The sequence below is a fragment of the Pelodiscus sinensis genome, chromosome 5 (assembly GCF_049634645.1).
Source record: "Pelodiscus sinensis isolate JC-2024 chromosome 5, ASM4963464v1, whole genome shotgun sequence".
In the NCBI taxonomy this organism is placed as follows: Eukaryota; Metazoa; Chordata; order Testudines; family Trionychidae; genus Pelodiscus; species Pelodiscus sinensis.
The window spans coordinates 37,123,035-37,138,059 of record NC_134715.1 but is presented as its reverse complement, the minus strand read 5'-3'; the positions used below and the strand labels follow the sequence as shown (position 1 = coordinate 37,138,059).

At 41.9% G+C, this 15,025-nt stretch overlaps 2 protein-coding genes across 4 annotated transcripts in view; both read left to right on the top strand.

Annotated features, from left to right (window-relative positions):
* Positions 1-7,419, top strand: part of TRPC3 (transient receptor potential cation channel subfamily C member 3) — a 63,002-nt gene extending 55,583 nt beyond the window's left edge. Inside the window, exons 11-12 of one of the 2 annotated variants that reach the window (XM_006125590.4) lie at positions 2,630-2,705; positions 6,165-7,419. In XM_006125590.4, coding sequence (XP_006125652.1) covers positions 2,630-2,705; positions 6,165-6,307 — 219 coding nt within the window. In that variant the 3' untranslated portion in view covers positions 6,308-7,419. The remainder of the gene's footprint in view (positions 1-2,629; positions 2,706-6,164) is intronic. The other variant, XM_006125592.3, reaches the window with a different exon arrangement.
* A 3,184-nt stretch (positions 7,420-10,603) lies between these two features.
* BBS7 (Bardet-Biedl syndrome 7) overlaps positions 10,604-15,025 on the top strand; it is a 38,805-nt gene continuing 34,383 nt past the window's right edge. The window contains exons 1-3 of one of the 2 annotated variants that reach the window (XM_006125589.3): positions 10,604-10,753; positions 12,538-12,603; positions 14,160-14,222. In XM_006125589.3, coding sequence (XP_006125651.2) covers positions 10,718-10,753; positions 12,538-12,603; positions 14,160-14,222 — 165 coding nt within the window. In that variant the 5' untranslated portion in view covers positions 10,604-10,717. The remainder of the gene's footprint in view (positions 10,754-12,537; positions 12,604-14,159; positions 14,223-15,025) is intronic. The other variant, XM_014574838.3, reaches the window with a different exon arrangement.

The window sequence follows — 15,025 nt, the reverse complement described above, 5'->3', positions numbered from 1 at the left end:
GCTCCTGGCGGCTTTGCTCCCGGTGCCTCTGGTCTGCTGGGGACCATCTCCAGCAGACCAGGGACACCGGGAGCAAAGGAGGCGGAGGGGCGCTGGGGTATAAGATGAAACCCTATCTTTTAATTAAAAAGATAGGGGGTCGTCTTATACGCCCAGTCGCCCTATACGCCGGAAAATACGGTACGTTGCTCACAGGTCATACTTAGACTGTGCAGAGTTTATTTTCAAAAAAGGTGAGTTTCTAGCACTCATGGTTGCAAAGATGACCTTCCAAATGCGAGCTAAGTATAATTGATACAGTGCTGTCCTTCCTGAGCTTGCCATAGTGTAAATTATCCTGTCTCAGTGTCAGCTCTGAAGGCCAGTGATGACATAGCAATGTTTATCACAAACTATTTCGTTGCTGATCGTTTTATTTTATAGAATGGAAAAGGGAGTAAGAGAGAAACCCACAGGAAAGCAGGAACTGAGTATTTCTTTGGGCAAGGAAATGCACAGAGGACAGGAGACCTGCAGCAAGTGAGAGAATGAGAACAGAGAATAAAGAAGGAATAGAAACAAAGGGTAGAAAAGTAGAGTGGAGCACATTTCTTCACTGAGTTATACTAATAGACAGCAAGGTGCTGAAAAAATAATAAATAATAACTAAAAACTCATTTTTTATTTGGTGGGCTGGCAGAGTTATGAGGAGCTCAAGGATTCACTGAAACATTTAAAAAATATCGAACCAATATATCATTTTGATTTTCTAATTGAAATTTGGAATTGCCTGTTTTGGAGGAAATTTTGAAACTTTGTGTTTTGTTCTGTTTTAGAACACAACCTTGCTTTACATTTCAGAATTTCTTCTTGAACTAGAATTCCAGTTCCCAGCCATCTTTAGTTCTCATACTGTGATGCATAAAACCCTGGCGGTTTGTGGAAAAGTTTGATAGCTAGTCAAACTGTGGTGACTTTTTTTTCTTGTTTCCATGAGGATTACCTGTTGTGATCCCTCCCTCTGGGGCCCTGGTTTAGGCCACTGTCAGCAGACAGGATACTGGGCTAAATGGTCTGACCCAGTATGGCCGTTCTTATATGGCTAGTTAATTCCAAACACCAATCCATTAGATTATTACAAGAACATATGTCACATAAAGCACTTTAAAAGAGTGCTGGGCCTATAGGATTTCATTCTTGATGACTGTGTAGATGTCTTTTGTGTAAGGCCTATTACTTAAGCTTTGCACGGGGGCCCATAGTTTTAACTCTTAACCTATAACAATGGAGGTAACTTGGCATTTCTTAGGTATTAATGACAGGCTAGGAGTTGATGGCCTGAAGTTCATATAAATACAAATGCCAGCTGGTCATTTTCCCTTTTTTAGAGAACTTTCTCATTGACTTGCAAGCCTAAGGCTGTGTCTATACTGCAGTTTTTCCAGGGTACCTAAAAATCTACTGCGTCCAGGGAACATGTCTGCATTTATGGAACAGTTTCTGAAAAAGCAGGCGCATTCTTTTGGCATCCCCGTATTCGTCTTGGTGAGAGGAATAAGGGATATTCTGAAAGAGGAGGTTTTTCCGAAATTTTGGTCCCGTGTAGACAGGCCAAATTTTGGAAAAGCCTCTTCCAAGAAACAAAGCGGAAAAAGATACACAAATTGCGGTTCGCAATTTGCGGATCTTTTTCCGATAAAACTCTGCAGTCTAGACATAGCCTCAGTAAGGGATGACGATTGAACTATAACATAAAAATTAAATAACGAGATGAATGTGTATGGATATTTTCTCTTGGGTGGTGTGTTTTCTGGTAGTATTTAAAGGGAATTTCTTTAGCATCAATGTCTGGGAGCCAGTTTGATTTTATAAGTCATCTCAACACTCCATTTACTCTTATACTGTATGGTACATTTCTGGCAGTATAGAGCTGCTTTATTATAATCACCGGGAAGGTAGCAAGTTCTGTAAATCATAGCATGTGTGTAGTGACACAGTTGCCACCAAAGCACAAGGAAGTAAAATCGGACCTTAAAAAGTAAGGGATGGGGAAAATCATTCCACTCGGAGGGTGCGAGTTAATCTATCATACCGTGTCCCTGACATAGGGAAGCTAGAATTAGAAGTCTGCATGGTATTTATAATATAATGGAAAGAATTTTAAATTTGAAGGTTTGAACATTTTGTTACAAGTGCAAAGAGTTGTCATATTTTCTCAAAAGCATTGCCAAATTTTGCTGTTTTTGAGTAAAAGTTGGCACATTTTAAGTGAATGTGGCTTTGTAGCAAAACCATGTGAGGACTGGTACATGTTTTAGTTGTCATTTTGTAGAATTTTATGCAGAAGCAAAATTTCAGGGGTATGAAATTGTTTGGAATGAAAGGGCAATCTTGTCATGAAAATATTGTTAGCATTTTTGTACCATTCCTGTTAAGATCCCCTGATGGCTTGGGCTGCATGTAAGAGGTATGTAGACAAGGGAGGGACTATACTCTAATGACAGGTCTCCTTAACGCACCAATAGAAGAAAATCTGACGAAAATGCTGACTTCTTGGTTGTGAATTGTTTCTTTTACAGGCATATGAGACAATCAAGTGACTAGGATACAGGCTGCTCAAATGGTTAACTGTGTATTTTTTGTCCAATAGCAAATCATGAAAAGGCTTATAAAACGTTATGTTCTGAAAGCACAAGTGGACAAAGAAAATGATGAAGTGAATGAAGGTGAGAGTCACTGTATATGCAACGTTAACAGATATTATTTTCCTGCAGGACTATTTTATTTATTTATACTACAGTAACACCTAGAAACCCTAACCAAGATCAGGCACTCATTCTACTAGATGAACTTAGGACAAATAGATAGCAAGAGACATTCTTAGCCACAAAGAACTTTCAGGGTGCGTCTACACAGCATCCTTAGCTCGAAATAAGCTACGCAATTTTCGCTACACAAATTACATAGCTCATTTCGAGTGTATTTCGAAATAACTTATTTTGTAATTTGGCTCTGTCTACACTGCACCAAATTTCAAGTAACTTGCTATTCCGAAATGCCCCTTAACCTCTGTGGAACGCGGATTACCAGGATGTCAGAATAAGCCACCCAGTATTTCAAAATCAATTTAGAAATAATGGGCTGTTTCAATAGATGCAGAATAGCTATTACGGGATACTTCCAGCATCTCGAAATGGCTCCACAGTGTAGACATCCCCTCAGTGTAATAGGCAAGACATACAAATGATGGGAGAAAGGAAGCTTTATCCCTATTTTCTAGTCTGGGAAACTGGGAGACAGATAGATTCAGTAAATTGCCCAAAATCTCAGAGGAAATCTGTGGTGAAGCCAGGAAATGAACTAAGGTATCCTATGTCCTAGTCTGGTACCTTAGCCACCATGAAAAGTCTACCTCTTCATTTCATTTCAACTGAATATACAGTCTTGTATCACACAAAGAATCTTGTAAAACTGAGTGACTGAGCAACAAAATAGCAGATGAAATTCAGTGCTGATAAATTCAAAGTAATGCACGTTGGAAATCACAATCGCAACTATACAAATAAAATAGTGGAATCTAAATTAGTTGTTACCACTTAAGAAAGAGATCTTGGAGTCACTGTGGATAGTACTCTAAAAACATCCACTCAATGTACAGTGGCAGTCTGAAAAGCAAACTGAATATTGGGAATTATTAATAAAGGGATATATAAAACAAAAAATGTCACTGTTGGGGTTTTTTCAGAAAAAGGTACGCAAATTGTGAAAACATGACTAATGTGTAGAAAATAAATAAGAATGTGTTATTTACTGTCATTACACAAGTACTAGGGGGTCACCTAATAAAATCAGTCGATAGCAGGTTTAAAACAAACAAGAGGAAGTACTACTTCACACAACACCCAACCTCTGGAACTCCTTTCCAGAGGATGTTATGAAGGCCAAGATTATAACACCGTTCAAAAAAGAGCTAGATAAATTAGTGGGGGATAGGTCCATCAGTGGCTATTAGCCAGGATGGGAAGGGATGGTGTCCCTAGCTTCTGTTTATCAGAGGCTGGGAATGTGTGATAGGGGATGGATCACTTGACAATTGCCTATTCTGTTCATTCCTCCGGGGTACCTGGCATTGGCCACTGTCAGAATATAGAATACTGGATGAGACTGACCTTTGGTCTGACCCAGTAGATCATTGTTACGTTTACACTATAAGCCACTTGTTCCTGTTCTTCCATAAAACTAGAAGATGAGGGAACTGGAAGAGGGAATGTTCACCTGTAAAATTCCATGGTCCTGAGAGAATCACCAGTCTATATTGAAAATGGCTATATGGTAGCTATAGGGTGAGAAATAAAAGAGGCAATAGCTGCAGCTCCTTGTGTGGGCCAGAGTACTATGAGAAATGGTAGGACAGCCCTTAAAAAAATCTTATGGTATGCCTACATTGCTTACATTACAGTGCAGCTGTGGCAGTGCGTAACATGGGCAGGATAGTCATGCTTTATTGCTATGAGAGAGCTCTACCAGTGATAAAAAAGAAAATCCCGGATGAGGGATGATAGCTTTATTGCCAGGAGCTGTACTTAAATGTAAATAAAAACGTATTAATTCATCTGAAGTTCACACTTTACAAGCTAACTAAACTTACTATTCACTCCCATAACCTGTGGATCATTTCCCGAGTGCTATGACATTGTCAAAATAGGGACTGCTGTACAAAAATTGTCAAGCTGATTGAAACATGAATCTAGGCTTGAAAATAAATTGAACTATAATACATACCTTAATCTTACTTTAGTTTACACACTGTCAATGAGAAATTTCTGTACATTTGAAGTCCAATAAAATATTAATAAAAGGAAAACAAAATCAATAGAACAGTTATAGTAACTGAGTAGTCCACTCTGAAATGTGTTATCAGCATTGAATTAATTTCTGACTAAAAGTAGAATAGAAAGTGTACATGACACACAAATCCCAGGGGTGTTGAGTTTCTAGGTGATTCCAAAAAAGAAGAATAGGACATAGAGTTCAATTTGGCATTTTTTACTAGAAGCCCAGAAGTATGTACCTGTGCCTGAAAAACTTTAAAATTTATATTCTGGTGCCAGAAAACCTCTAAAATATATATTTTGGTTTTAGTATTTTTAACTTAACACATGCATCTTTTGCAAAGCAGGACAGAGATGATGGTGTCAACTGTTCTATCACCAAAATGCTTGACAAAGCACACATCTTTTGAAGGTTTTTGTCCCTTTTTGTATTTGCATTCGCAGCATAGTCAAGCAGTGAGAGCACAACAAGGATACCTAAATTCTGATCTTTCAGTTGATCTCTCTTTTTCTCAGCAGTAAAAGCTTTAGGCATCCAGCATCATACTTATCTCACAGTGATACTGTGAGGATTAATTATGGTTTTCAAAGCATATATGATGCAAGGGTGCTATATACACTGTGGACAGAAAATCCTCTATGACAGCTGTATTATTATTTCAAATATATGAGGCAAAGAATTTCACTTTAGTAAAACAGTAAAGGTCTTATTTTATACTCTGTACTTCACACATGGAAAGCATTATCCTACCCAGGGTACTGAATAGGAATTGACTGATCTATGAACCTATGGTCCCACAATCTGAATATTGAACAAAGGTTCTACTTCTGAAGTCCTGAAATAGACTACTGTTGCTTGTCATCAATTTGGCCTTCATATGTGTGTTTTGACCAGGAAGATGTTAGTTTAAATGCCATGTTTATACTTGTTAAAGTGTGAAATCCCTTGAAATAGGTTGGGGTTTTTCTGCGTTCTAAGGATGAGTTTTTGGTCCAGGAAGAAGACACTCAGATGTGTGTGTGTTCTTGTTATGTGCTTTGCTACACTCTTTTTCTGTGTGACCCAATCAACTCGTTTAAAAATCTCCATGTTTCTTCTCTATAAAATGGAGATATTTACCAGTCTCACAGAGATACTATGAATAATTGATCAACATCTGTAAAATGGTTTCAGAACTTTAATTGCACTATATGCATGTGAAGTACAGTGTTAGTTCATTGGGTCAGTGTATTCTAAGGAATGTTTTGGTTGGGTGGGAGATAATTCTAAAATATACACTATTGTGATTTAATAAAACTTTATTTAATATTTAACAGGCAATACTAAAATATTTCTTTCTACAATTAATACAGGTGAATTAAAGGAAATCAAACAAGATATCTCCAGTCTTCGCTATGAACTTTTGGAAGATAAATCCCAAGCAACAGAAGAGTTAGCAATTCTAATACATAAACTCAGTGAGAAACTCAATCCCAATATGTTGAGATGTGAATAATTCAATGAATGACTGGGATTTATGGCATTTTCTTCAGCACAAATATTGGCAATAAAATTTCTGTGTATCTTATACTTGAATAATATATTGTAGATTTTTAGCATTAAATAAGTTTATGTACAGCTTTAAATTTAATCTTAGGAAATTTTATTAACTCACGACACAAAAAAACCTCTATTCATTTAAGTGTGTTGAAAAGTAAGAACTCTCATACAATTTTTTGCATTTAATAAGTACAATTGAAAGTGAAACCATCTTGCATTGCTGATATTTTGCCAGTTTTAAGAGTAAACTTCAAAAACTCTTTGCACTAAACAACTTGCAAAAAACAAAAACAAAAGAGGCACTGCAAAGGACTACGTCCCCTGCAGCAAATCATGTAAATAGGTTTCTATAGAATGTAATAAATGAGTAGTCAGCTTGAACTCAGTGAAGGATTTATTGAAATATTTATGTTTTTTCAATTATTCTAATATGAGATATGACCAGAGAACTCCCAGAATGGGCACTTGGAGATTTAACAATGAATATCAAAGTGTGAATATAACTTTAATAGCATTGTTTAACATACATATACAACAGTTTGTTTCTTAATACAGCATAATGTTTGCTTTCAACCGCAGAACCTAGAAACCTTTTTTTAAAATAAACTTTTGAAGGTAAAGTGAACTCAGTCAAAAGTTATACTTTCTTGTGGTAGAGATGATTTTTTTTAAATTCAGATTCTATGCAGGGCTAGTATTTTGTTACACTATTCTAAATGATGCCTCTGATGCTTACTTGTTAAATAAAATATTCATACTTTACAGACTCTTTAACTTGTCCCCGTTCTTCAGCACCAAATTTTGAAGTATATGGTGGCATACACAGAGACTTTGTATAGCAATCAACCAAAGGTAGTAAAAAGCTGTTTTGGGCAGTGACATTACCTAACATTTTCCATTATAAGACTTTTCAGTTGCTTAAAACTTCGCCAAACATATAGGCTACGTCTAGACTGGCATGATTTTCCGCAAATGCTTTTAACGGAAACGTTTTCCGTTAAAAGCATTTGCGGAAAAGAGCGTCTAGATTGGCACAGATGCTTTTCCGCAAAAGCACTTTTTGCGGAAAAGCGTCCATACCAATCTAGATGCGCTTTTGCACAAAACAAATCTGAGCTGTCTACACTGGCCCTTTTGCGCAAAAGGACTTTTGCCCAAACGGGAGCAGCATAGTATTTCTGCAAGAAGCACTGATTTCTTACATGAGATGGTTAGTGTTCTTGCGGAAATTCAAGCGGCCAGTGTAGAGAGTTGGCAAGTTTTTCCGCAAAAGCATATGCTTTTGCAGAAAAACTTGCCAGTCTACACACAGCCATAGGCTATGTCTACACTGCCTCCTCCTGTGCAAAAAATATGCTAATGAGGTGAAGCATGGAATATTGCCACACCTCATTTGCATAATTTATGAGGCTCCGTTTTTGCGCAAAACCCCTCTCTTGTGCAAGAGCCATCAGGAAGAATGGCTCTTGCACAAGGGGGGGATTTTGGCAGAAAAACAGAGCCTCATAACTTATGCAAATAAGGTGCAGCAATATTCCACACATCACCTCATTTGCATATTTTTTTGCGCAAGAGGGGGCAGTGTAGACATAGCCATAAAGTTCATGCTGGAATTTTCCATTTCAGATCTGTGTGCAATTTAGAGTGAATTTTCTGGGGAAACTTCAGGAAAAACTTCATGAGACAAAATTATAAGAAAATGTTTTGCTTATATAAAAAAATTGGTTTCACTGAGAAATTCTAGCATCTCTTTGCTATGGAGCAAATATTTGACATTTTTGGCACAGGGATTACCCATCTCTCAAGGATGGGCCTTTCACTTGAAAAACTGTCCATGTTTGATCAAATTATATGCCTCTGAAAATTACAGTTTGTGCATGTTTGGTAGAGTCCGGCAATGAAATTCTCTAAAGATTTTGTCTACATTGCAAGTATTCTATCCCTACAAAGACACAGTATACCAAATCTAATATATAAAGGAGAATGTTTGTATGTTTGTGTGCTAATAACTTGGGCACTATAAGAGCTACCACAACCAAACTTTGCGTGGGGTAACCTTTCCTCCAGGAGAAGGTTTTAAGGTACTTCTGGCAGCATGGAGAGAATCGGCTTCCTGGGGAAAGTCACTCACTAAGGCCGGCGGCAGAGGCGCGAGGGGAGGGACAGCATGCCGAGAGGCAGCTACCCCTTGCCTCTACCAGGCCATTCTACTACACAGGCACGGCCCTCCCCTCTGGTGCTGGCTGAGGGTTGCCCAGCAGCAGGCTGGAGCTCACGGCCACTGCTAGGAGGCGGTTGTGGGCGCAGTGGGGCAAGCCCATTCGGGAGGAGGCGGCGGTGCTGGGAGTGGCCCGGGGTCCGGTGCAGCTTCCTGGTCACATGGCGGGGAGCCCAGCACCTGCTCGGCTCCGCCCGGCCTGCGGGAGAGGAGAGCTCCTCGTGCAACCCCATGATGCAGCAGGTAGCAGGGTGAAAGTTTTGGGGCAGGTGGTGGGGTCATTACCCCCCATGGTACCTGTAGCCCCAGGTGCAAGCTGGGCCAACCCACCCACCCTAAGTCCAGTGCTTGCCCCCTCCCGCCCGCACCTCACACAAGGCACCCCCAGCAGTACCCCAACGCCTGCCCCAAGCAACACTGGGTAACTCCAGCTAATAGCCTATATATGCCATTCCTGAAGTATGACTGAGCACTATCTACTCCTGTTCTGAGCAGATCTTCCCCAAAATTGACCTTCCAGGCTGCAGAGGCCATAGTGCACTAGGTATCATAAATGAGAGTGCAGAGATTGTCTTTCTGATGCTCCTGTAGGCCTTATGGACAGCATGGAAGTTTGGAGGATAGATGTATGAGGAACGTGGAAGAAGACTGGACCAGGAGTCACAATATAAATTATTATTTATTACTATAACACCTTTGAGCCCCAGCTGAAGAACATGATCTCAGTGTGCCAGATGCTGCGTAAACACAAAAACATGGCTCCTGCCCCCCAGAGCTTACATAATTCAGGAGATTTATCAACAGACCTAGGAGTTAATGGAAACGAAGAGACGGTCAGCATGGTAGCCACTGACCTTAGCTCACCAGCAGCTTAGCCCTTGTTCCATTTATCTGTAAGCATAACACCAGCATTGTGAGCTCAATCCTTGCCATTTTAGGGCTCCCAGGCAAATCTGTCAGGGATGGTACTTGGTCCTGCTGTGAAGACAAGGGACTGGACTCCATGACCTTTCAAGGTCCCTTCCTGGTCTATGAGATATGTATAACAGCAAAGGAGTTTTGTAAAGCAGTGCAATCCCAATCCAGAGGTATTTCCCCTCTCCCATCTATATCTTCAGAATACTGAGCAAGTCAAGAGCAGCCAAATCATTTTCTGAGGGCCCAACTACTTGCAGAAAACCAGGGCCTGATTTATCCACATAACGGACAGTCACAATGGCAGTAAATCAAGCGGGTGTGCCATACCCGCAAAGCACCTTGATCGACTCTCAAGTCACTATTACAGAACTTTTGAGCCCCACCGAGTAGAAATCTGGCTCCTGTGGAGCGTCTCTGTAGGAGCGCCGCAAAACCGCCGGGCGAGCAGCCTACAGAATCACTTTTTGATCTGAGGAAGTGGGTCTGGCCCACGAAAGCTCATCATCTAATAAACCATCTTGTTAGTCTTTAAAGTGCTACATTGTCCTGCATTTTGCTTCAACTACCCCAGACTAACACGGCTACATTTCTATCACTATGTGGCATCTCCAGCACTGAAGATTGTTTTAAGAGCGGGTGAGACTAACACACACCAGCCAGGGCCCCTCGCTCCCCGCGGGGCTTGGCCCTGCCCCGAGTGACTGGACTTGATCGCCTCTCCACGTTCCTTCTGTGGCACGGACCCCCCGACACGGGGCAGCGTTGTAGGCACTAGGGTAGCGAGTTGCCCGCGCAGCCCGCGTAGGCAGACAGGGGCGAGGCAGCAGCTTGCAGTGGGGCAGCGCCTATTACAGCTGCCCAATGCGGCCACTGGGGCTGGGAGCGTCCCGCAGGCGCTACCCCTGGTCGCCCCTTGCCCCCGCCCGCACTGCCGCAGGTGAGAACGCGCAACGCCTCCCCCGCCTCCCAGCCTCACCCCTCCCAGCCAGCCAGGGGCGGCCCGTCCCCAGAGGCTACAAATAGCCACAGTCGCAGAAAGGCGGCGACGCTCTGCCCAATCACGGAGCGCGTTCCAGGATGACCCCGCCCTTTCGCCGTTCTGCGTGTCCAATGGAAGGCCGCGGGAGGGGGGGTTTGCTGCGTCTCCATGGTGACGGGTAATTCGCCCTCTCCGGGAGAAGGCTTGTGCTGGAGTTGGGCCTCGGGCCCGGGTCGGGCCGCCCCTGCGCCATGGAGCTGCACCTGGACCGCGTGGATTATGTGCAGGTAGCGCCGCGGCCGCGCCTCGCGAGGTGCTCGGCACAGAGCCGGCCGGCGCGGGGGGTCGGGTCCCGCCCGGGATGGGACAGCTCGTGCTGTCCGGGAAAGGCTCCCGGTGCCGCCAAGCCCCGCGCTCCCAGGAGCCCTTCCCGGGGAGCCCCTCTCTCCTCTGAGCGGGGCAGTTTCCCCGCCTGCCTGGGCTGTGTTTCGCTGACGCTGCTTTCATAGATTTGTCCTCACAGCACCCGCGCCAGGCAGGACTGGCCCCCCACCTCGCGGGTGGGGAAACTGAGGCACGGGGAGCGGTTTGTATGACTTGCCCCGTGTCACCCAAGAAGTCTGCGGCGCAGCAGGGGCGTGAGTCCTGGTCTCCCACATCGTACTGTCTAGCGCCTAAGGACCATCCTTTGTTTCTCCGTTTCCCCCCTCAGCATCGGCTCGCCTACTTTAGTGAGTTGCAGTCTGATGAAGTGTGTTTTACCCACGGAAGCTCACGATCTGTGTGTTAGTCACTAACGTGCCACAGGACTGCGACTTGTTTCTGAATTTACAGATTAACACAGCCACCCCTCTGAGATTGTTGCAGTGTGTATTTTTATAAGAGAAAGCTGCGTTGGAATTAAAAGCAAAATCTATGCGTGTTAAGCTTGATGAAACTTGTCCACTCAAAGCCCTTCTCCCCCCATAAATGTGGGGCCTACACAAGTGGTTACTACATGTTTTTAAAAAATCAAATATAATTTAAAACTGCTGGATCTAAGGGCCTAGTCGTGCAGACAGTGTTTCACTTTCTGGACATGAATAGTCCTATTAAGTCAGTGGGATAAAGTGTCTTTGTAAAGAAGATAAGCATTTGTTTAAATCTATGCAGTATCAGGGCCTAATATTATAATCATAAATTAAATAGTGTTTCTACACATTTTATTTATATAGCTACATGGTCTGGAGTTGTGGGACTCTACAGTGCGGTCAGTGATGCCTGGGATAACAAGCACTAATGTGTTATAAAATATAATAATATTAATAATTGGTTTTATTATTATTGCAGTCTTTGAAATACAGTACTAAACTTGTTATGCATGTTGCTGTATTTTGGCAATCTGCCTCAAGTAACTATCTAGGAAACAAGTGATGTTCACATCTCAGAAACCCCAGTATCCCAACTAGAAGAATAAGCAGACAAAGTACAAAGGCATAGAATCATAAAACCATAGAGCTGGAAGAGACCTCAGAAGGTCATCAAGTCCAGCCCCCTGCTCTAGGCAGGACCAATCCCAAGTAAATCAACCCGGCCAGGACTTTCTCAAGCCAAGACTTAAACACCTCTAGGGATGGAGACAAGTCGCAAATAGACTGCCTTTACAATTGATCTTTTTAAATGAGTTGTCACATTATTTTAGCTGTGCAAGCAATCTTTGAATTGCTGTTCTTCTTGCTTTGGGGGATAGAGATATTAAATTGCATGAACCCTAATCCTTGAAATTTAAAATGGAGGACTAGGGCAGGGAATTCTAGACAAAGTGACATTTTTCATAAATTCACTGCCTTTATATTGTGTGGAATGTAGAGGTTAAGAGATTTAGATATTCCCAACACATTTCCAGTAGGACTTTGGTTATGTGTACTCGTTTTGAGATATATCCCTATGAGAGAATTCTTACAGAAGTGTATTTCTTCTCAGTGACCCATCAGTGATTTGAGCATATTGCAGATGTTTAGCTTTCATGTGATTTAATTTTTTAAAATGTAAGTATTGAGATGTTCAGTAATGAGTTGATGTTTTCAAATAGGTGGGAGTGACATCTCAGAAGACCATGAAGCTTCTTCCTGCATCAGGACGTAGGGCAACACAGAAGGTAGCTTTTGTTGAAAGTGGGATACTTGTTCCATTAAAAATTGGTACAGTAGACTTCCGATAATCCGGCACCTTTTGGACCTAGGTGGTGCCGGATTATCAGATTTTCCGGAGAATCGAGAGGTCCGGTACAGCTGCACGGCTTAACAGTTGGCCAGGACACAATCTCCCTCCCTTTCCCCTCCCCTTCCCTCATCTCCTCCCTGCTGTAACCTGATTCTTCTCCCCCTCCCCTCCTTTCCCCTTCGCTGAAGCAAAATGCTCTTCTCCATACTGTAACACGATCCCACTACCCCCCCCCCCCCAACCTTATGCTCCTCTGGTTACAGCCAGCACCTGTGCTGAGCGGCAGGCTTTTTAATCAGCTGGTCAGGAGCGCTTGGCATTTTGATGCTGGAGTATCGGGAGTACCGAACAGTTGGATGCCGGACTATAGGAGTTTTACTGTATATTTTTTCCTTTGGAACAGATACTAGTGCAAATGATCTTTTGATTCTTTCTATCTGTGAAAGTATAGGCACAGCTTTCTAATTCTGTTTCAAGATTTGCTGATAATTTGTGGACATTCTTAGGTGTTAGTATTTATTTAAATTTCTCCACCCTGTTCTTGTTTGCTTAGAACATTTGTTGAAGATGGGAGCTTCTTAAAAAAAAATGTCTTCTGATAAGTTCATGGTTATGATTTCTATGTGGGAAGAAAATATCAGAACAGTTGAACTCTTAAACAATTATAAGCTTTTCATATCTGGTAATAAGAGTAAAGTAAAGGAATGAGCAGTATAATATGCAGGAAAACAGTTATATCAAAATAATACTATTTTTTCAAAGATTCCATTATGTGACAGATATTCTGCAAAACAACAAATATAAAAAAGGTTTACAGTTAAATAATTGCAGAGAAATAACAGATTTTAAGCTCTGTGACTGAAGGACTTTTTATCTGTCTTTGTATCTGTAAAGTGTTGTGTGCTGCTATGATATAGTATGACTATTTAATATTGCAGTACACATTGAACCTCTGTAAACCAGTACTCTCTTGTCCCGCAACATCCATGGTCCAGAAGGACCAAGGATGTTCCAGGACCAGAGAATCCCAGTGGAGTGCTGGTGGCTAGGAGTCCTGTGGGCTGACAGGGTTATGAGCTGCTGGCATCTCAGAGCCCAGTTCCCCACAGCTGAGTGCCCCAGCTAAGCTTCCTGATGGGGCTGAAGCCCGGCTGTGGTGGGGCTTCTCTGTGGAGCCAGGAGCCTTGATGAAGCCCGGAGCACCCCAGAGGGGCTGCCCAGTGTGGCAGGCAAGGGGGTGGATGGGGACTGGCAGACCAGCTGGGGCCAGTAGCAGCAGGAAGCAGATATGACCTTTCCTGGTCTGGCAAAATCCCTTATCTGGGACCATGCAGGGATCAGGGAGCTAAAACTTGTAGTTGGTAATGCTTACTTTTCATACTGCATGCATATGCACATGTTTAATACAAGGAAAGTTATTCCTTTTAAAGGTGTAAACTAGTAATCTTTATAGCAGTAATGCTGATATAATTATGCATTACATTTTTGCAGGTTGTCATTGGAGATCATGATGGTGTTGTTACATGTTTTGGTATCAAAAAAGGAGAAGCTGTGGTAAGTTAAACTATTGTGTCATGTATATTGGCCAAATTGGGCAGTCTCTACAATAAAGGATTAATGGACACAAAACAGATTGGTAACACACAAACCTGTACAGGAATATTTTAACCTGCCTAGGCACTCGTTAATGGACTTAAAAATAGCCATTCTTCTACAAAGGAATTTCACAAGCCAACTACAGAGAGAGAGAGAGTGCAGAACTGACCTTCATATGCAAATTTGACACAATCTCCCTTGCCTTGAACAAAGACTTGAACTGGTTAACATAACACCAGCTTTACTTACATTCAACATCCTATTGACATCAAAAGCTAAGGATGGGACACTTCCAGCCCACTCAGTTAGTCTCATTAGCACCAGGACTACAATTGGTAGGTAATTTTTTTCTCCCTCTCCTTTCTTCTTCTGAGGGTCCCCCCTTTTTTTTCCTTCAGTGAAGATCATTTCATGTAAAGAAGTGGATGTTCCCCACGAAAGCTCATGATACTATCTGTGTATTTGCGTTAGTCTTTAAGGTGCCAAAGAACTACTCGTTATCTTTGTAATTGTTTTATAGTTCTTGGTGTACATTTTTTTACCTGTCCCCAGTATTTACATAAAAAGAACAAGGTAGCTCAGGGAATTGGCAAATGATTACTAAGCTCCATGATTCTAGGTCAGTAATTGGTTTCCAAACTTAGTAATGGTTTTTAAATAGTTAGTCACTTAAATATCAGATATTTTCTGAACTAATGTGCATAACAATACAACTTACAAAAACAACTTTCATAGCTTGTATCTTAGAAGTATATCTGATA